Genomic DNA, 22554 nt, shown 5'->3' on the forward strand with positions numbered 1-22554 from the left:
GGGAACGGCGGGGTGGGCGGAGCGTCCCGGGGACTGCCCGGGAGGAGTGGGAATAGTGCGCGGGGTCTGGCCGCGGGCCTGACGGGTTGACAGGACTCCGAGCGGTCTGATAGGGCTCTGAGGGATCTTCAGTCGGTTTGACAGGTCTCCAGAGCTCTGACAAGACTCCACTGCTCTGGAAGGGCTCCAGGGGATCTGAGGAGGCTCTGGGACTCAGGCAGGGCTGCAAGCCCCAACCTGTTCTCCACGTAAGGAAGAAAATTTCTTCTTTTCCTGACTGTAACGTTTTGAATTGCTGAAGAAATAGAGGGACTGCAAACTAACTTAACTATAAACAAGCAATACAGTCCAAGTGGCACATAAATCAGTTAGTCCCGCACTAATGAGGCACATTTCCAAGTTATTTGTCATTTAGTGTAAACTTTCACGGCGTACTACTGGGATCCTCCACAGCCTCACCTGCTCCTCTCCTACTCGAAGCATTTCAACATCACATGGTCCACGTGTCACTTATTTGCAGGAATTAAATTATTCCAACAGTCTGACTTTGTCCTTTCATAATCTATGTCTTTAAGAGTCAAAGACAATTTTACTGAACAGGAGAGGTCCATGAATAGTTTCCCCAGTACCTGATGCCCTGAATCACACTTGTCCCGCTTCCCCCTAGGTATTTGTGCACACCCAAATCCTGTAGGCAGGTCACAGGGCATTGTTCCAGTCCCACTCCTCCCTCATTACCTTTGCTGTGGACCACTGAGGCCTGGGATCCCTGGGCAAGGCAGGAATCCCCAGCACCAAGCACCCACACAAACCAAGGGCTGTACCTCAGTTGTGCTGTATTTTTGCCGGAGGGATGTAAGCAGGAGCAGGAATGTGGACAGAGCTGATGTGTACCTTGCAGACCTCCCCCACCAAACTGACTGGTGTATCACAGGGCCGGGAACACACCGGTAATGACAGGACAGGGCTATTCACTCAGCCCCAGGTGTGCATCATCAGGTGAGTCAGGAAGCTTGAAGACCAGCTATTTTGCAGTCTCTTTGCTCTTTACACACTGCCATGGTGTTACTCAGAGATGTACTGCAAGCACAGATTCATGGACTAATAAATTAGCACCAGAAAATATATAACCCAAGGGGCTAGTGAGAGAACAGAGAGTTATGTGTAGGCAGGCAAAGCTGAGGAATGAGAAAAGGTTTACTATAACATATTGGAACCAGCTTCCCACAGAAAATACTGCAGGAGGAAAACAAAGGGGTCCAGGATCTGAGGGAAAAGCTGACAGTGGCTTTGAGTCATGGAGAGATCCTGGGTGGAAGAAAAGGTGCGGTGAAAACATGGATGCTGGCAGAGGTCCAGTCCTGGGAGGGGATGAGGGTGCATATGCTCCATGAAACACACAGACAAAAGATACTTCCTGTGACTGGAAGGAAAATAGGTTCTGGCAGGTGCTGGGATTGTGTGGATCTATCAAATATGTGTTTTCGACAGGGTCAAGTAGAAGAGAAGGGACAGCGCGGGCAAGCGGGTTTGGAGGCTATGCTGAAGGTTACAGTGTTTATCACCGTGGCAGAATTTCATCCCGATTCCAGGAGCGCTTTGCCTGACACAGTGATCTCTGTGCAGATACGACAGACCCACACTGAGTGAGACAGCATTCACCTGGGAGATCCCAAGCGGACGCCGAGAGACAAGATGGGTGTTCCAGCCGAGCCGTGCCCTGAAGATTGGGCACCGAAGTTCCTGGCGGAGGAGTCCAGCAGCCCCCGAGGCTGGGTCCCCCGCAGGTATCGGCCCGGCTCTCCACCGCCCTCCCGGGGCGGTCCCGCTGCAGCAGGCGCGTCACCGGGCCCGCCCGTCTCCGCCCGGGCCCGCCGCGGAGCCGCTCCAAGCACCGCCTGTGCCCCGTGCCCGATACACTGACGAAGAGGGTAAGGACGCGGTCGGGACGGGACAGGGCTCCCCATCGTCCCCTAGGCGCTCTGCAGGGCTAGAGGGGCTGTCTGAGAGCTGGCAATGCGGGAGCTACTCGGTTTCGTTCTCAAGGGCAGTCGAAACTAGCCATAGGGCGAAATTTTAATTATTATTCTCCCCCCCACCCCCAGCTACCCAAGAGTAAACTTCTCAGCGCATCAAACCGGTCAGATAAATCATTGCCAGCTCTCCCTCTGCTGAAACGGTCCGGCTTTGGATGCTCTGACATCCAGTGGCAGCCGAAGTTAAAGTCACATGTGGTTCCTGCTTTTAGGGAAACCTAAAAGAGCTCCAGCTTTAGAAACGTAGAGCGGTTTCCAGAGGATGTCACTTTGGGGTTTTTAATGGAACTGCAGCGAAAATGGTGTGGGCTTCCAGGAAAGAATGGTGAGGAACTCTCTTTGGAAAGAAAACCAGGAATTTTATATCTAGTAACATCTCTTTTCTGTTATTAATTAGACACCAATATGTAAGCTTTGAAATAGTTTCAGGCTGGATGTTCTCATTCACTTGGTACTGATATGATTCACAGATGTTTATTTCCTGTAAATACACCCCTCAGTATGGAGAGTGGGATTTCTAAAGTGGTATCTCCAAAGATACTTCTCTGAGGAAAACTTTTAATTGGGAATTCATAAACCCCCTAAGAACAGTAATTTTTGAGCCTTTGTATGGAAACCATAAGCCTCTATTTGCCAGAAACTTGAAATCAGATGATAACAGGTTGCAGTGTAATAGCTCTGCAAATGGAGAGCCAAATGTGGGAAGCAGGGTAAGTGGAGTAATCTGGACCAGGTTTCTCAAGTCATTACACAGCCCGGGAGGGAAGAAGCTGGACTGTACTGTTGTTCAGCCATCTGACATGTTTTCTTTCATCAGGGACTTCCAGGGAAAATGTGTATCAGGATTGCCTCGTCTGCAAGCAAACAAGTCCTGTGGCTTCTCCTCAGTTCTCAGTGCTGGAAAGGCATCAAGAGAAGAAATCATACTTAGTACAAGGAGCTGGGATGTTGTTTTATAATTTTTTTGCTGTTTGTTTTTGTCAGTGGCTCCCATCAGGAAACTGGCTCAAACAGCTGCCATGAAGTCTCCTGGAGAGCTCCTAAAAAGCTCCAGATTTGCCTTTTTTTTTCTGGAAAATGCCTTAGCCAAAAAGGCCAGGATTTGGAAAGGGCCAGTTTTACAGAATCTCATCGTGAAGGTATCCTCCCCTGTCCTCTTTGGAATTCCCTAAAGGACCTTGCAAAGATACCATGCTGGTCATGCCATCTGATTAACCTGAATGCAAAAGTCATCCCTCATGGACTAGGCCTATGGAATACAGGCGGAGGAGGGTCTGTTTTTGTCCCATTTTATTGATGCTTTGTATAAACCAGGGACTTTGCATTTTGTTCTGGCTCCATCAGAAAAGTAGTAGTTTTGGGAAATGTGAAATAGTTTGGGATAATGTACTAGAGCAAGTAAGAGTGGCCATTCAATGGCAAAACCATAAAGTTGGCATATTGTGTTCAGCACCATCTGTGAATTCCATCTGTTTAGGTGGGAGAAGATAGAATTCACTGAGGCCTAACAGAAACCCAGCCCCATTCCAAGCTACCTTAGGAAGAAGCAACAAGACTCTGGCCTCTGTGAACAATGCAAACAGTTTTGCTTGGCTGCTTCTGTAAGTGCAGCAGAACCATGGAAGAATGCACAGAAAGAATGCACAGAAGAAAGCGTCTTAACAGCCTTGTCTCTTTTTTGCAATAGTCTAGAAATGCTAATTTTTACGAAGTATTTTTACTACCAAATTAAGCAAAATAATAACAGATAATGTGATGAGTAATATTAAACTAGTTGGTGTTTAGTCTTGTCTGTTCTGTGTAACTGCTTGGCCCTTTTACTTCTCCTAGAACAATGTTCAGGTGCGTTCCATAGCTTCTGGGTGCTATTCTCATGGCAGCCATGGTCCTCCCTTTCACCTCAATGCAACTTCAAATAAGGTATAAGAAAGAAAAAGCTCAGTACATTTTACCACGTACCTCTGGAGAGTCACAAAGCTGGTCCTGGTCCCAACACTCAGCAAATCCAAGGGCTGTTAAAACTCTTGCAGAGTAAATCAAAACCTACTCCTGACTCCAGTTTCTCTGTTGACACTGGCTGGGTGGAACATGTGCTGCATATAGGATTCAGCTTTCCCAGGGTGGGAATAATGAGTACACTCAGGACCTTGTTCATAAGAGCTCAGTTTGAGAGGCCTGGGTGCTTCCCCACTCAGTACTCCAGTACAACTGAGTACCAGGCCTGTGTAAGCACAGCTAGAGCCAGATGGATTGGGTAACACAAGTGAGTGCTTTAAACTGCTCCAAAACATGCCCTTGGCCCTCTCTCTGTGGACACAGCTGACAACTTCCTTCATTTCAAGGCTCCAGCCATCTGAAATGCTAATTAGAGCACTTAAAAAGATTTTAGTCTTTGGAGCTATCTTAACAAAATCATCAAAGCCCTAACTGTATTTTTCTTCTAACTTTTCCTTCCCCTCAGGGCACAGATATCTCTCTGTCAGGTTACAAAAGAGTGGTTCTCAGCTCCCAGTTCCAGTTTTATAAACGCTCGCCTTAGCACCCAGCATCTTCAACAGGATGTTGGCATCAATAAAGGTAAAGATCTCTGTCACCTTTTCCCTGGCTAGATTACTGACTGGGAATGTAAGGAGAATCGGTTATATATATCAGCATATAATCATATAAGCAGGGATGATATTTGGTAGCAGATTTAGGGAGCAGTCAGGGTTGTTGCTGGGGAACGCCATTAAGCAAATATATATATACACACACACACACACACACGTATGAGCTTGAGTGTTTAATGAGGTTCCACTGACCTCATTAGAATTGTTTGTGTGAACTTAGTCCAACTGCTGTGGTAAGTACAAAGAACTCATCTGGTTTTCTCTGCTAAACAGAAATTTTTCACATTATCACTTTTAATATTCTGGTTTTTAGACTAGTATTTTTAATTAAACTGTGGGGCAGACCTTTTCTGCCACTGAAGCAACAGTAAAGGTAGGAGTTGAGCTGAGCCTTGCAGCTCCCAATTCTATTTAGGTTGATACTGGCATATAGAATCACAGAATCATTAGGGTTAGAAAAAGCCTCTAAGATCATCGAGTCCAACATTTGACTGATCACCACCCTATTAACTAAACCATACTACTTAGTGCCACATCTAGTCTTTTCTTGAACACCCCCAGGGATGCTGACTCTCCCACCTCCCTGGGCAGCCTGTTCCAATGTTTAATAACCTCTTCCATTAAGAATTTCTTCCTGAAGTCTAACCTGAACCAATATCTGAAAGTGAGGAGCAACATTGCAGCATAAATACTGTGGAATTGCATAGTCTAAAAATTTTGAGAGACATGAATAAAAATTGCACCTATAAGAGGATGTATTCTGCTTCACTTTGAATTTCCTTGTTCTATTTCCAGCTTCTGTAGCTAAAGTAATTCAAAAGCATTTGTAACTTAAATGAAAGTTTGAAATTTGTGTATGTATCATAGAATTACGATACAATTATTTCCCCCAAGACCCTTATCTTCTTTACTCAGTGTTTTCTTCTTCTCTGTTCAGGCCCAATTAAAATATCTGCAATGCATTGCAATTTCCTGCGTTGTCCTTCAGCAAAAAACAATGAAGATGAGGTCTGTATGTTTCGTTTTAAACACACTAAAAGCTTTCATGTTTCCAGTTCTTTGAACAACTCGGACATAATGAAAGTGCTAATTTGTTCACCCTAAGTAGTCCTAAAGAGGTGAAAATAGCATTTTCAGTCCTGTTTCATTGTTGCTCTGAAGAATTGTGACCTTTAGGAATGAAGGACTTGTTTTTGTTTATGTCATGGATGCGTTTCTGTCCTGCCCCCAAACCTCTCTCCTCTTTTCAGAATCCAGGGCTCACAGTAGAGCTTAGTCTGAGGGGACAGTCAAGAAGCACATCAGGCGGCTGTAATTTCCATGGTATAGCTCCTGGGGGGGCACAGCAGGCGTGACAGAGCAGAGGCTCTTCAGAGGAAGCTTTAAATAGATGAGTTTGTTCAGAGCCAAAACTGGTTTCTAAACCCAGTGAGGAACTGACTCAGGTCTGCACTTCAAGATGAGAAAGTAAAGTCAGCAGCCAGTGAGAAATTACACAGGGTATTTCTCACGGCAAAAATGCAGTGATAGACTGCAAGCCCTACCTAAAAGTATTTCAGATTGCATTCCTCCTCTTTTCTTCCTTCTGCTTTGCAAAATAAGAAGAAAGCCAGGAGCTGCAGTCAGACATACACACATCTTCAAACAGTCACTGCGGTAGTGAAATGTTCTTCACAGCCTTTCTTAGGTGGTGTTACACTGAGGTTATTGTTCTTTTCCTCTCAGGAGGAGAGAAGCTACATCAATGACCAAAAGAAACAAGACAACCACAGCAGGCCTTGTAAAACAGGCTGACAGGAAGCCTCCTCTGAGCAAAACTAGTGGTAGCAGGGAAGGTGCATCACTGATGCCACAGTGGGGAGGCTCACGGCATCATTCTTGCTGTGGGCTGGGTCCACAGCAGATGCTCTAGGGTGAGCAGGGACCACTGTTCATTTAGGATGGGAGGTTCCTAGGAATGAGATCTCCTGGATGAGCATTCTGCTTAACAAAAACTTGTTTAAACTTGTCAGATCCCTTCACAATACAGAGAAGCTCACACAGCACTGTATAGGACGTTGGTTTCTTTATTTTTATTTTTTTTTTAATTTTTAAAAATTTTTTACAGGTAATACCATCAGTGCAGATGCTAGTGGTGCAGAGCAGATGTAAACACTCTTCAGCCAAGATCTTGAGAATAGAAAGAATTATACTGGATAAGCTTCAGTGGGATCTTTACACAGCAACACCATTGGATTTCTTAAACATTGTAAGCACTACATTTTGCAATGTTTTTTCTTTAAAAAAAACAAATAAGACTAAAATCCTTATCAAATAAGACTAAAAAACACAGATACGCACACACACACCCACATATCCTTCCCAAGATGCTTGGCAAACTACCTATTCCTATGTATCTTCAAGCCTTTTAAAGAATATTACAGTAATTATATTTTAATTTTTTTAAAATTTCTACTATTTAAAACCTTCTCTTTTGCTCAAAAAAATTTACTCTCATCTTTAAAGGACAACTGAATGGACATTAAAAAGATTCTCATAATGCACAACCATATGCCTTCTTTTTTTTTTAAATACAAGCTGCAAAAATATTTCTAACTATTTCCCTTCTATCAATACTGTATATAGAAAGCTGTCAGAGTTTTGCTACATTTCACATACAGGGTTTTTTTTAAACTATTTTCCTTTCATCCCATTAATTATTAATTTATGCAATGAGACTACCCTGACCTGGCACTTAGTTCACATTGCAGTTACTAAACATTTAATAGAAACAATTCAGTTTTGTCTTCAAGAAATAATCATGTGCTAGTAAGGCAAAATTCATGTGATACGAACACATCCTGGATCCCTATCTTAAGGTCATGTGCAAATATTAAGCCATTTTAGGCTGCTGATTGTGAAAACTGCCTTTCGTAGGTGCTTGTTTCCTTGGTGAATTTAGAGTGCAGTATTACTAGTTTTACTGGATTTGGAGCTGCTGTCCTGAATTGAATCTCCTGGACAGCAATGTAGAAACCTCAGAAATTGTTAGGAAACACAGACCTCATACATTCATTATCACCTCAAAGGAACAGTTCAATGATTGGCAAGTACAAACACAGAACACAAAAAAAAAAAAAAAAAGGTGGGGGAAGCCTTCAAGTTTCCTGGTATGAGATGAAATTCATCTGTATTTTTGGATGATGAAATGAAAACATATAAACTTCACTAACCTCTGCTTTTCTTTTTGTATATATATGTGTGTGTGTATATATATATGTACACTTTATCTTCTCTGCAGTTCCATGCCATGGTGATGTCCAGCTGGCCCCATCTCCCACCCAGACTGCCTCAGAGGAATCCTTCCCTCCACGTTGCACTCTTGACCAAGCAGCTGCAGCACTGTATGGCCTGCCACCAACTTGTGCAGTTTAAGGGCTCCACGTTGGCTTTGGTGATCATCACCTTGGAGCTGGAGAGGCAGACTCCTGGTTGGTTTCCTGTTATTATTGATCTGCTAAAAAAAGCACAGGTAGGAAGCAAAATGGCCTTTGGTCACAAATCCTGAAGGCAGGACATGATAAATGAATAAAGCCATGTGTATTTACAGCCAGTATTGCACTTCAGCAGCTCCTGAGACTTGTGTCCTTGTTCTGCCTTTGCTGCAGACCTTTCTGGTGCTAACAGAAGGGAACAAAAGTGCAGTTCAGGGGTGGGACTGGAGAGGGAGATCCCTTTGGCAGGGAAGGGAGGGTTCCAAATTCTTGGCCACAGATTGCCCCCTGCATCTTGAACCAGGAGAGATTCTCTTATGATGGGAAAGTCTGAGAGCACCTAGAAATCTGCCCAGTATCCTCAGCCTCCCTCTCTCTGAACACTGAGAAAATTTTTAAGTACAGTCACATTGCTCTAAAAATATGATCAGTTTGACTTCTAATGATTCAAGACAAATCTGTTTTTTTCTTTTTTTTTAAGCTTTTCCTCAGTTTCATAAAACACACGCCTTTTAAGAGAGCACACTTAGAAGGCTAAAGACCCAGGCTATCAGCTTGCCATCCACCCATTTTAAGGTCTTGAATTTGTCTGAAATAACCTGGCCTCTTACTGTCCCTGCTGCCCGTTGTTTCCTGCAAAGAGGAAGCACTTGCCTATGCTCTCTGTAGTGGAAAGAGTAGTAGTATTTACAAGAGCAGTTATCAGGAGCACCTGGGTGTTTTCCATCAGGATCAACAGCATATTGCTGCAACGCATCTACTGAGGCATGCAGCCTGTGCCTGCCTCCCCATAATTACAAAGTGTCAGGGCAGTGGCCAGACAAGAGAGTCATTTATCCAGAACTTAAAATAAATCTGCATCTTTCTTTACAGGTAAACAGCCCTGAATTCATCCACTGCAAAGAGCTTGTGGATCAAGGGTTATTGTGCTTGCAGCCACTCAATGCTGTTTATATTTTCTATCCCATCAGTCAAACTGTGCAGGGCCATCTCAAGGCAAGGCTACCCTGCCTTACATTACCCTTCTGAATGGAAGAGTTTCCATCAAGGGAGGTTTCAGCACCTTTCACACCTACTACAGCCCAAATTCCTGATCAAACTGAAGAATGCTGTGATGGATTCGGAAACCTGAACAGTGAGGATGGGGAAATTGAGTGCTGGTAAGATGAACACAGGAAGCTCGTGCCTTCAACTGAGCTGCCCCTGTCGTCCCTTACAGCCACCTGAGAAGGACTACGGGAGAATTATTGCCTTCGATGAAGCACCTACAGAACCAGCAGGTCCCAGCAAACAGAATGGCCAGAACAACAGAGCGAAAGTGTCACTGTGCTTCTCAGAGGATAAAGACAACTGGTATTTCCAGTCTATTTTTTATGTCTTTCCTAAGCAGTATGTGCTACCCCTCAGTTTTAAGATTATATAAAGACAGAAAGCTGGGGAGGACTCAGTCACAGTCCTTCAACCCAGGGATCCAGTTGGCAGGCAGCTACAAACTTCATGGAGAACCAAATGCCTCAGAGTTTATTTTTAAAATAGCCATGATGAAGTTTGACAGATTGAGCCTCTCATCCAGCTCATACCATTGTTCTCTCATTAGAGCTAATGTGGCTCAACCCATGGGAGCCTGAACAGGAGGTGCTGTCGAGGAATAGGCAGCCCCCACTGCTGTCTCTGCAAGAGTTCTCAGATGGAACCAAGGTTGTGATTCAGCAGTGAGAAACTTGAATCAAACCTCCAGTTTTCCTTAAGGCCTTACCTTGTAATCCAGGGGTCTGGGATCTGTGCTTTGTCCTGGCTAAACCATTACAAACTCTATCACAGTTCCTATGAAATCTGGGAAATAACTTCTTGTCTACAATCACCCTTGCCTACAATCACCAACCAGCGTGTGCTGGTCAGGGGTTTTAAAATTCATTCTGTCTTACCAGACTAGACAATATAAAATGCTTTAATAATTCCTCTCCACCACTACAACCACATTATTTCTTACAAATTACTAATCTTCATAGCAAAGTGGTTTCACAAAGGTCGGATTAAACCACTCTTGCACTTTCAAAAACCAGCTTCACACATCCTTTTAAAATTAGTGGAGGTTTTGTTTTAAACAATAGGCATTTTTACGTGATTGTTACCCTAGCTTGAGGGTATAATCCAGCCGGTATGGGATGGGTAACAGCACCATACCTGACATCCTGTCACAGAACAGGAGGGGGTTTCATATGGACTGGCACAGGCTAAATACTGAGTAGGTGTCTCATGTAATGACATGGGATAAATAACTTCGAGACAGAGACGGGACAGGAGTAAGGAGATGAGCACCCTCATGCTGCATAACAGCAGAGCTCATCAGTACAAGAAGAAAGTTTCTGGCCTTCTTCCCTTCCTCAATGTCTTATCTTGTAGAAGAGGAATCCCTGAACACCAACCATGCAGTACTTATGTGCTGAACAGCTGCTCACGCTTTCTCAAGTGTTAAATTTGCCAGAGTGAGCTCTGTGTGTGCAGGGAGAAAGCCATGCTGCTCTTTAAATCACCAAGGAAGCACCCAAGTGTTCCAGTAACATCCAGTAATGGAGACTTAGTGCAAATAACCTGTGTAAACGGACATGACTTGAACCAGCAGTGAAAGCCATGGAATTCCCATGAGCCAAGTCAAAGCTACCTCAAGCTGTGGATGCTATGCTGGCGGGGGCGGGGGGGGACACTGCCCAGGCCTGGGATGATGCAAGCAGGATTCAGGGGGCTGGTTTAGACCCCATGAGGTTTGTGAGGTCCCCACATACTCGGGGTCAGGCAGCAGCATGCTTGAGACATGGTATTTATTTATGCTACCAAAGGGAAGGTTTTAATTTCATGGTAGGGCTCTTCCCTGGAGCAGTACCTTCCTTTTCTCTCACAAGCTGTGAATTGACTGTCTAACTTTTGGAAGGAGGTGAGTTGTCTTTTATAGTTTTCACTAAATAAAACAAGCTTGGTCTGCCTGTTCTCTGTGGTCCTGCAATAGCCCAGCTGAAAGGTGATGCCCACACCGATCCCTGCAGAAAACTGGGCTATGTGATGAGCTCTGCTTCTCTCCCATCCCTTTGCCCTATTGTCGCCAGCTGCGTTTACCCGTGGAAATGCCAGCAACAAAGTTGTACAGACAGTAATTAACATGCTGTAAATTACACCACAACAATTGTAATTTCTGTCTTGGCTTCAACAGCCTAAAAATGTCACTTACCTTTGCATTCCTGCCATTGCTCAGAGTGGAGCTTCCTACCCTAAAGAATGAGTTGCCAGGTATAGGAAGGAGCTGCTCTTGCACAGGAGCACTGTGCAGGAACGAGCTTTTTGGATATTGAGAATAACAGCAATCCTTTTTTTCTCACAGAACATGGTCGGAAGCTTTAATACCTTTCCCCTCCCTGTCTGGACAAGTAATAAGTGACAAGATGAACACTCCCCACACACAGCAGTGACAGGAACAATTATTTTGCCCAGTGAGTTTCAGAGCAGATGACATGTCAACTGTGTGCCTGCCTGTTTGGACTGTGTGTACAATATGAGTTTATTCCAGCTTCAGCTCAACTCACCACTGCAGATCCCATTTGCTACACACCAGTTACTGGTGAAAATGTGCCAGATTCAGTGAGTGCTGGCACAGGTCTGATGTAGTTATGGCTAGCTCTGTGAGGATTGTTGTTTTGGGGTGAATCATGGTTTTAAAAAGTTAAGATTTTTGCTAAGAGTAGAAGTAGTTTCCATGACCAAGATGTAAGTTAGGTAGGTAAATGGTAAGTTAATAATTAGTAGATGCTTAGGCTAGAGCTAATTGGTGTAATTATCTGCTATTATAAATTTACGTACAGAAGAACGTAAAATAAGTAAACTGCTAAGCATGAAGCACGGAGCCTTGGATCGTGCCAGAGGGTCTCCGAGACCTGATGAAGACTCTCCTGACTTCATCCTTCGAGACCACTGACCCATTTCGAGACCACCGACCCAATTCAAGAGAAGAGCTGCGCACGCGTGAAGGACTAATGGGCTCATTTTAATATGGGATGGGGATGGGAGGTGCTGGGGTAATGCATATGTATTGTATGTAAGATCTTGGGGAATAAATAGAGGGCAAAGAACCTTGTTTGGGGTGGTCACGCCTTTCGGAGGTGACTCCCGTGCTGCCCGCCGGTGAATAAACATACCACTTTCTAACTTTAATTAGTTAGAGGGTCTTTGTCCGTGATTATACCAGGTTTTTTCCTAATGATTCAGGGGAATATTCACTCTCAGGAAAACTACAGAGAATGCTAATAGAGTATTTTCAAAGAGGTCTGACTCAGTAAGGTCCCTTCCCTTGGAATCCCTTGGGAGATCTCAGCCCAGGTGAGGCATACCTCTCAAACCCAGGCTCTTATTGCCTCAATTCAGGCCAGATTTCCAGATGGCCGTAGCGACCACCACCTTGTAAACAAGGCTGCAATTACACCTGAAATCCCCTATGGTAAGCACCTACAGAACAGTTTTCTGTGTCTGTTTTAAAACATGTACATAAACAGCAAAGTACTTCAGATCCTACCATCCACCACAATGTCCCCCAATCATAAGCCCCAGCTAAAGGAATCACGTCACAGCTCATGCAGTAGCCCCGGAACCATTACAGGTGAGGAGGGAGCTGCCTCATTTCAGACAGCACTCACTGGGGTGCTTCTGACAATAAACCTGCCTCAGTGTCACTAACTGTGGAGGATGTGTGATGATATAGGAGAAGAGTTCATTTACACAGTTGAACAAATACAGAAAACTCCTGTGGTCAGAGAATTGACCAAAAGACAAGAACACTGCAAAGGGAAGAGTAATGCAATAGTTATACCTTATTTGTGGAATTGCATCTATACAACTCCAGTTGTACAATAACTGTGAACAGTTATTGGGTTTTGTCTCCTGCTAAATTACTTTAGTGTATTAAATTCAACTTGAGCAGTACTTACAGTTCAATTCTTTAAGAAGGCAGAAAAGTGCACTGAGATGGAGAGATAGATTAATTTCTGACAGGTCTCAGAGCCCCCTCCCATTCCTCTTCAGCAAGATGTACAACTAGAATCCCCCTGGTGATCTAACTATGGTTAGGACAAACAGAACTTTATTTGATTAAGATTTGAAAAAGTGAAAGCGGTGCAATTTGGAAAAAGAACAAAAAGCTTCTAGTCCCAATTCACCTATCCTGCTGGGAATCTAACTTGACAAAAGCTCCAAGGTGGATGAAAGCCTTGCCAAAGGAATTAGAGTGGCTGGCCTCAAAAGAGAACACAAGCAAATTTAAAACAGTGATCAGGACAGCAGCAAAGGCTGTATCATAGCTCAGCCTGATGGTCACACACAGCTTCAGCTTTCCCACATTCCGTGCACAGACATGAAGACAGATAGAGCCCTCCTAAGCAGAGTTCCAGCTCTGAATTCACGGCCCCCAAGACACAGCTGTGTCATATCCTGGTGCTTCCCAGCTGATCTCACTTCCCCTGACACAACTGGTGCCTCATCCCTGCCCACTGTGGCAGAAGGGACAGTCAGGGATGAAGAACATGGGGCGAACATGTTTGTCATGGGGTTTCATCCCTAATGCCTGCAAGTGGCAGGAGTCTCCGTATGTCCAGTTTAGTCATTTTCAGGCCACATAGTTTTTACAACTGCAATCTATTTCCCAGTTCTAATTTAGGCTAAGGGAAGCCCAGAGGGTTTAGAGACTGTCACTTATCACATACCCTAGGGACAGGCACTTAGTGCCTGGGGCAGTCAGTACCTCTACACCAACCTCACTATCTCTTGGGGCATTACAGAGACACAATGTCCTCCGTGGGAGCCTTGGGGGGGCTCCTGTAACATACACCCACACTCCCGGTTCCCAGCCTTTGTTCCACTTTGGTCACACCACCCAGCATGAAGTAGGGAGCACAGGGTGAGACTTCTTCAAACCTCCTGCCAAAGACTGGCTTTTGGCCACTCCTATCCTCCCAGCCTCAGGGCAGTGGGGAAAGCATCAGCCAGGGAAAAAGAGAGGGAGTCTGGGGATAGCAGCTAGTAAGACATAGAGTGCATAGGTGACATCACACTTTAATTACAGGGCAACAGGGTTAATGAGGGGAAACTGGGATCACAGAGGGTTGTGAATTTCGACAGAGGACATTGTTCTGGTTACACTTGGTGTACAAACCATGGTTTTAACAGATGTTTGTTAAACATGCCAGTTTTGTTTTTATTAGACCCAGCTTTGGTACAGGTCATTCCTGAGATTCATTTACAAGGTTGTTTAAAACAAAGATAAACTCTTTAAACAAAGATAAAAAAGCGGGCCTCTCCCTGTTCCTGTATGAAGTTACTGGGGCACAGACAACACACTTCGTTTTTCCCCTTTCCTTTTTTTAGAAAAAGTATTTGTGTAAGGGGAAGCCAGTCTGTTACAAACACAGAACTTACACCAGGAACACCGAGTCTCTAGCTTTAAACCATTTCCCCTCCTTAATAAATAACTCTTAGTTGCACTTTAAAATGGTTCCCTTCTCACCCTTCATGTACCAGCAGGACGAGCAGAGCCTGTACTGGCTAGGCAAGATTACCTGGCCCTGAAGCAGCAGGTGGGAGGTGGGCAAGGAGCTCTGGGGAAGAGGTTATGGTGTGAGGCACCACGTACAGCCCTCAGAAAACTAAAGAAATGAAGGTTGGAGCATTTTGGTTATAAAACCTGTAAGTACATAGAAGCAAGCTGCACAAAGAGTTATTGTTATGAAAGGTGAGAATCCAGCTGAAAGATGAGATGTCAAACTAGGGGATGTCAGGTTAGGGACATCAGGTTCCCCAGTTACACTCCAAAACCAGACTGAGGAGAGGACCTGCAGGACCCTGCTACTGCAGCAACTTGAGCAGCAAAGCTGAAAGCTCCTCACACTACCCCAGCTTTATCCATCACTCTGGAGTCAGTCAGTGTTAACTCCCTTGGGGTAAGAGGCCCAAAATAAGCATTCTGGATTTAGTGCGAGCCGTGCAGCAGCTTGAATTAGCAGTTTACCTTTTGGCAAGTATCTTGGATTTCAACTTTATCAAGAGACCTGATTAAGCAAACTTTTCCCCATCAAAAGGCACGGTGAATTTTAGTCCTTGCTATATATTCTCTTCTGTGCAATACATTGCAAGCTTAAAGGTGTAAGCACCCATTTTCTTCTCCATGAGATGTTTTGGCCTTAATAAATCTTCTAATTAACATATCTTCCTGTTATGGCGTATGCACTGGGAAGACTAAAAAAGCTATAGAAAGAACAAAAGAGAATCAATGTTTAAGTTTCAGTTATTTACATTAAGTAAAGACAGCATGAAAGGTCAAAGCACCAATCTATTGTACAGACATTTGAGTTTAACCCGTTGCAACTCAGAGAAGCTCTCACAGCTGCCAACCTCTTGTTTGGAACTGGTAATCAGAAGATTGATTTAAAATTTTAATGGGAAAAGACTGCTGATGGAACTTGAGAAATCCCAGGTGATGGAGAGCCGCAAGAGCAGCCAACCAGCACACACAGCTGGAGCAGTGGCCTGGCACAGTCCTCGCCTCATTCCATCCCTCACAGCCACACAGTTCTCCCAATGGAACAGCCAAGGACAAGGCTGGGTTTGTCAGGCTGTCTCCTGAAGGAAAAGTACCACCATGTCTCAGGGCCTTGGCCACCGGGCTTCGCCTCTGGAACTGCAAAGCATGGGCAGCACCTACCTCACTGCTGAGCTGCTTTTCTAACAAAGCTATGCATTTCTCCTTCTCCTCAAAGCATCTCTAGGAGCTTTGCACAAATATTAATGAAAGCTCCTAACACTGCTCCTCTAGAAAGACACTTGCCAAAGCACATCACCTGAATTACCAGGTGGCCCATCTTTAAAAGGACCAGCTACTCCACTACCTTTGGTTTCCTGAATTCTGATGTACCTAAATGCACGTGCTTCTCTCTGGTCTTCGAGATTTATCTTTAAAATGTGTTGGGATGGAAAAGGATGTAAACATTTCATATAACCCACTTGGTATCAACTGGCAATTCCCTAAAGCTTTTGCCTAAAAGGTTTCCAGCTGCATATTCTTAAAAAGCTCTGAGAGGCAGCCAGGATCACCAGCCTGGTTTTGCTCTTCAAGCTGGGGCTACAGAAAAACCTCCCACCAGAAGCACTGCTACAGCAAACACTATGCATCAGCCAAACTCCACATTGGCTGTGTCTGAAGTGCAGCACTCATCTCAGTCCAATACCAAATACACCCCAGAAGGACCCAAAGATGAGTGAATGTAACTTGGCGTGTAGCAATGGCCCAGAGAACAGACACTGAGAACAAATCTTTGGGTAAAATTTCAGCAGCTCTCTGAAAGCAGAGCATCGAACTAAAGCTGTGCTCTTCTGTTGACCTTGACCTAAGTGTATAATGTCCTTCTCCAGATAAGGAACACAGCTTTGGATGCACCACCAGAAAACCTCTCCACCTTCGCTCCCTTTTCACCCTATCTTTAAATTCCCTCTTTGGATACCATAAAATCAGCAAAGCTTCTGATATGGCCCCCTGCTCAGTCACCAGATCTCACAAAGGAGATGTACCAACAAGCCTCAAAGCTCTTTCTGCCCAAACATGGATGGCTTTTGCATTAATATCTAAGAATTTCCCCCCAGATTACATAGGAAGTACATTACCACATACTCTGTGATTAACTAGTTGTTAATTAATTAACTAATTATATTCTTGAATGTTCCCAATAGTCATATGACAGCCTGTGACTGGTAAGCTCACAATCACAACACATTATTATTGCGACAGATAATACAGAAAAATAACTAGACTGCACAGAAAATGCACCACTAAATAAATGACACCACAAAACCTCAAAATACATGTGAGATTTAATAAAAGAAAAAAGTACAAAGTGAGTGGAAAGAAAGTAAAAAAAAAAACAAAACAACAAACCATGAACCCCAACACGCTAGGAATGACAAAGCAAAGGGATGCAACATGTCCAGGAGGGCTGTGTCCCCCAGGTCCCCAAGGTGCCTCCATGGCTCCAAACCACCCCCATCTACACCCCTGGGGCAGCCACCTCAGCCAGGCATGACCCCCACTCAGAGACCCACAAAACACAATTTAATTTAGAAAGCAGACAACATACAGGATGATAAATGTTTAAATGATAAAAACATTTATACTTCTTCCCATTAATACCAATCTTTTACAGATAAATGTATAAAACAGCTGAAGGATGTGTAACTGGATGGTTTCAGTAATTTCTGAAGGGTATTTCTTTAACTTTTTCTAGCTTACAAGATTTTAAGTCTTCAGACCAGGTGAGATTAGCATCACAATGTAATTGTAATTTGTTAAGTAAAAATAAGATACAGAATTACCCTACCACAATACTTAAATCTTTTCTCAGCCAAAAGAAAAAAACCAAGTACTTGGGGAAAATATATGACTGAGTCGCCTCGGGGAGATAATGATGTTGAACAAGCAACTACAAGGACAAGGGATGCCCGTCACAACACAAAGTAATATAATAATCATCATAATGAAAACATTGTTTGTTACATTCTGCATGTCTTCTTCAGAAAATGCTGTAAATTTCTCCACAATGCCCATGGATTTGAAGATTTTTACTCTTTGTTATTACAGGAAATAATAATTGATCTCCGATGAGCCAGGACAGAGAGAAATCATTTGCATAGCTATTGCTGGCTGCAGCATGAGATCAGAAGAGAACTATTGATTTGGAACACACTGGTGAGGCAGCTGGATGCACACCAGTACCACCAGTTACTGTTTTATCCCAGCAAAACAATGAACCAAAGAGCACTGCTTGCTCAGGCAATTAGTCCACCACAGTTTCTCTCATAAAAGATTAGTAAAAAATAATTTGCTACATGATTGTAGTCAGAGGCGAGGTGGAATTGTCTTCTTGCATGTAATAAAAGGTGGGGTTCCTTGTACGTGTTTGAGAAAACCACACCAACCCTCCTAACATTTGATAGCTACTTTTTAAAATATGTCTAACCTGAACGCACAGCCTTAAAAATTAAATGTCCAGCTTTCAGACGACTCCCAGCAAGTGCAGAATTTTTATTCTTTCAACAAAAGCCTGTTCTAAAAGGTACCAGTGAGATCTTTGTGAGGTTCTTTTCTACCAAGGTCCACTGGAAAACAGTTTAACACCTGAGCATGTATTTAAGAAGGGGAAAAAAAAGCTGCTTTAATGGAATATGAGTTAAAGAACCTCAGAACCCAGCAAAACGCTGCCCTGTGACAGCCCTGTGACAGCTCAGACCCAGGCCCCGCATCTCCTTCTGCACGGCACATCAGGAATTTACTGACAGCCTAAAGACAAGTCTTTAACAAAAAACGTATGAGAAAAATTATGTAATGTTAATAGCTAAATAAAAACGTACACACTCACAACACTTAGCCAGCCAGTGTTTTTAGAAACTCTAGAGATACTATATGCGGGTTAATAGAAAATATTTCTTTTCATTAAGCCTAGGTAGGATCTGATGGATGGATGGATATGGGTCCAACTATTTTTCCATGACAACACAGCTAGTTAACTCTCCGTTCAGTTATTGCTCTGCCTATACACAAAATGGTTTGAGTGGAAAAAATAATAATAATATTAATCCTAATTATTCCTCTAAGCTCAGCTGCCCAGTAAAACAAAGCTGTGATTTCGAGGCATGAGGAGTTGTCAAAAGAAGCACCTTCTAAGAGGAACAGAGCCTGTCATCCTAAATACAGTGCACAGCTCAAGAGCAGGAGACTCCTTATTAGGCACATATCAGGTTTAAGATTAAAAAGTAAAGATGTTGGCTTAAATAATTTACACAACAGTAAACAGTAAATACATTGGTAAGTGACAACTGAAATGTTACAAAATCCTGCAGTTCCATTTCATACAACAAGCTCTTATGAAAAACCTCTCTATAAATGTTCTAGTTTAGCAGTAAAGAAAATTCAAAACATTGTCCCCATTATTGTTATTAATCACTCTCTCTCTCTCTCCTTTTATATATATATATATATATATAAAATAAATGATGTAGATAGTGTGAAGAGTAATTCAGGAATTAATACAGAATTACTGGAATGGGGGTTACTCTGACTAAGATTCCTGCAGAAAGCCTAAATGTTGTGGTTTTCTACCCATTCTAAAAACTTACTTTAGAATTTTGTTAGAAAAACAAACATTTCAGCATTCTTCAGACCACTCCTCTCACTCTGCATGTACAGGGGAGGTCAATGAGCCTCCAGCAGTCATCTTGGCCAATTAAAAAAAAAAAATGTAGAAAGCAATTATTTAGCTGGGTAAGACAAGTTCAGTTCTGGTCAATTCATACGCAGCTGCTCAATCAATGGGTTTAGAACAAAACATCTTACTTGAGGGATTAGTTGGCTTTGTTAAACAAAATGTACATGTATGGTTACTTCCTGCAAACCTCCTGATAATTCTGAAAAGAAAACAGCAGGTCGGAACACTGCAACCACCGGAGATGCTCATTTTCTCTTTCACTTTGGTCCACTCACACAATGTTATGAGAAGGATCACTCAGGGTAGGAAACTCAAGCAACTTAAGACATGAAAGCACCAAGTCCACTCTTGGCTTGAAAGTCTGTGTGAGATTAACTGAAAGAAACAAAACATAAAAAAGCATAAATTAAAGTTATGAAAATCAAACAAACGTGAAGTATGTTAAAATAAAAAAAGGAGGAGGACAAACAGTGCTGGGGCAGCTGAAGGCTTCAGGTGAGAACAGCCTGGCACAACCTGCTCAGCACCACAAACACTTCTCTTTCCCCCAACTTCTGCAATTCTTCTGTTAAAAAAATCACAATTTTTTCCTTATTAAAGCTACTAAGAACACTGTCTTGAACCAGGAGATGATAGAGTTCAACTAACTCTCCTAGAAATTTTACTTGAGCAGTAATCGCAAAACCCCATATTTTGAGCTAGCTCACAGGTTTGAAAAGAAAAAAACAACCAAAAAATAAAAATAAAATAAAATAAAATTCCAAAACCATTCTGCCGATGGTACACCTCCTCTACCTGTGCTCCAGAGCTAGAGCCTCCCTGCCCCAGCACCATACAGGGTCCCCCAGTGTGCAAGAGCACAAGCTGTGGGTGCCCTTCAGACCTTTGTACGCCACCAAGCTGCATCCCAGTCCTGCTCCTGACCATGCCTCGTTTCTTTTGCTACCCAGAAGAGCAACGGTCCGGACTCACATCTGCAGGTGGGCTAAATTCAGCAAAGTGCAAGAAAAACTTTTCTGTTGCAGCCAGAAGGAGCAGAGGGGAAGCTGCAGCATTTCTTGGCCCATGTTCACAGTCCATCCCTGCTGCTGGGATCACTCACACAAGTTACCATTGTGCTCACTGTTGCATTTCCGAGACTTCTTTCAACTTTGTTAAACAAAAAACGAGGAGATGTTGCATTTCCGAGATGCATTGTAAATGGTACATTCCGTGACCCCTGCTATGCCCTGTAGCTTGGTCCCTCTCCCCTCCTGGCCATACAGGGCTGGCTGGGATCCAATTTCTCCCCGCCCCCCTTTTCAGACCCTAGAAAAGACCTGTACCCCCTGTCCTCGCTCTCTTTTCCTCGCTACCCACAAGAAATAAACCCTGCAACTTCATCAGGGGAAAGAGCCTCTTTTGTTATCTTATTTACATCCATGTGGCAAGGGCGTGGGAGGCTTCACCCTAACAGCTGAGCTAGACCGGAGGAAAGGGTGAAGATCCCATTTAGGGCCAGAAAAAGCCACAGCTCACCTTCCCTAATGCAGTCCCACACCCAAGAAAGCCCTAGGATTCAGCTCTCAATTCAGATTAAAGCCTATTTTCAGCAAAGTATTTTACAAACCATTTAGACTCTGTGTGTGAGACGGGCCATGCCCAGACCATGTCGAGCAGTCTGCAGAAGAGAAAGCTTTGGTTTTAGCACCAACACATTTACATGTCAATGAAATACTCAAATAATCTACTCCGTTATCTTCCACAGGTCCTCTGGTACTGCAGTTCACAACTGGGAAATGACAGACCACAAGATCTCATCAGCAGTGAGAAGATGAATGCCGTGCTCTCAAGCACAAACTTGAGTGTTGCTACCCTTCATGGTCTTTTTTTCTTGCCATTATTAAGAGGCTCAGAAAGCCTTGACATCGGCCTGCTCTGAGTTTGATAGAATGCAGTCCTAACTCTTGAGCTTCTTCATGCAAGGGAAAGTAACAAAAAATGTTGCAATAGCAGAATTGCCAGTTTGCATGACAGTGCTCCTTATTTTGCTCCCTAGAGAATGGCTTGAATTGGAAGCAGGATAACCCCCCGCAACGTATTTTCTTTGTAAACCTGTTTGTCCCACTCCTGGTCTATCATTACACAATCAGGGGGCTGGAACAGCAATATTTACATACCCTTGCTCCTGCTGGCTTCAGCAATGTCAATTAATGTGCAGCAAGCTAAGAAAAGAACTCTGCCTTTAAGTGAAAAGAATTTTCTTTTAATCAGAACTGTGTCTTGGAGCCCCATTTCACAACTTGACTTGGCTGTCACAGACGCAAGAGTGAATTCCATGTGACCATCAGCCTTTAGAGAATGGCCCCAAATTGCAAATCCCTCCCACCTGCCCAGGCTCCTCTGGGCAGTGCTCGGGAACAGGAGGAGCTCATCTCTCCTCTGCTTTAAGAAAAGAATCAGAAGGATGGGAATTAGGATTCCAAAATCCCCTTTTCTGTATGATGTTTAAACAACTGACCAAACATTAAAGCATCTGAGCAGACTCCCAGCTTTCCAGTGGCAGAGGAGGAAGACTCCATTCAGACACTTACTTTTTCTTGTCTTTGTCCTTCTTCAATGGCTGCTGTAAGGTAGCCTGCAAGGATTGGGACTGCAAGGTTTCCACTGCGACCTTCCGCCTGTTGAAGGCGTTCATCTCTTCCTCCAGCTCCCTCCTTTTCTCCTCCACCTTCCTTTTCTCTTCCTGGTGTATCCTTTTTAAATGCTCAAACTTCTCATGCAGCTGGTAGGAGACAGACCCTCTGACCATCACATTTACCTTGTTTTGGATGTGCTAACCCTTTCCCAGGAGCCCTGTCACACCTCCCACACAAATCTCCACCACAGGGACCAATCTGCAGGCAGAATACAGCACTCAGTTCCCACCAAAAGCGGGGAAGACATAATAAATTCAGCTCTGCTTGACACCACACAGCAAACCAGAGGCAGCATGAGCCCTGGAGATGAGTACAAGGGAATTTGGCTCAGCCTGCACATGGGCTGGGGACATTGCAGGGTCTTTTGTTCCTCACTAGTTCTGAGGATGGTCCATTTAATTCCTTCCCAGTCACAGCTGCTTCCTTAGGCCTCACACTGGGAACTCCACTAGACTCTGGGGACCCCAGCCCAG

General features: G+C 43.8%; 1 protein-coding gene and 1 non-coding gene across 23 annotated transcripts in view; one reads left to right on the top strand and one right to left on the bottom strand.

Annotated features, from left to right (window-relative positions):
- The first annotated feature begins 41 nt into the window (after positions 1-41).
- On the top strand, positions 42-5655 carry LOC106853871 (uncharacterized). Of its 2 annotated transcripts, none has more exons than XR_015807011.1 (4): positions 42-248; positions 1492-1931; positions 2854-4613; positions 5583-5655. It is a non-coding gene; the product is annotated as an uncharacterized LOC106853871 (transcript). The 2 variants fall into 2 exon arrangements; XR_015807010.1 differs by having other exon boundaries at positions 1627-1931.
- The window catches only part of SEPTIN8 (septin 8), a 47830-nt gene continuing 27767 nt past the window's right edge, over positions 2492-22554 (bottom strand). For 3 of the 21 annotated variants that reach the window (XM_088173789.1, XM_088173787.1, XM_088173799.1), the window contains exons 9-10: positions 21977-22167; positions 6692-8141 (exon numbers count right to left, since the gene is read on the bottom strand). In XM_088173789.1, coding sequence (XP_088029915.1) covers positions 7976-8141; positions 21977-22167 — 357 coding nt within the window. In that variant the 3' untranslated portion in view covers positions 6692-7975. Of the gene's footprint in view, positions 2934-6691; positions 8142-14192; positions 15397-16998; positions 19779-21976; positions 22168-22554 lie in introns of those variants that run through there. The other 18 variants (XR_015807006.1, XR_015807003.1, XR_015807005.1 and 15 more) reach the window with 11 other exon arrangements.

The sequence above is a fragment of the Sturnus vulgaris genome, chromosome 15 (assembly GCF_052056855.1).
Source record: "Sturnus vulgaris isolate bStuVul1 chromosome 15, bStuVul1.hap1, whole genome shotgun sequence".
NCBI classification, from domain to species: Eukaryota; Metazoa; Chordata; class Aves; order Passeriformes; family Sturnidae; genus Sturnus; species Sturnus vulgaris.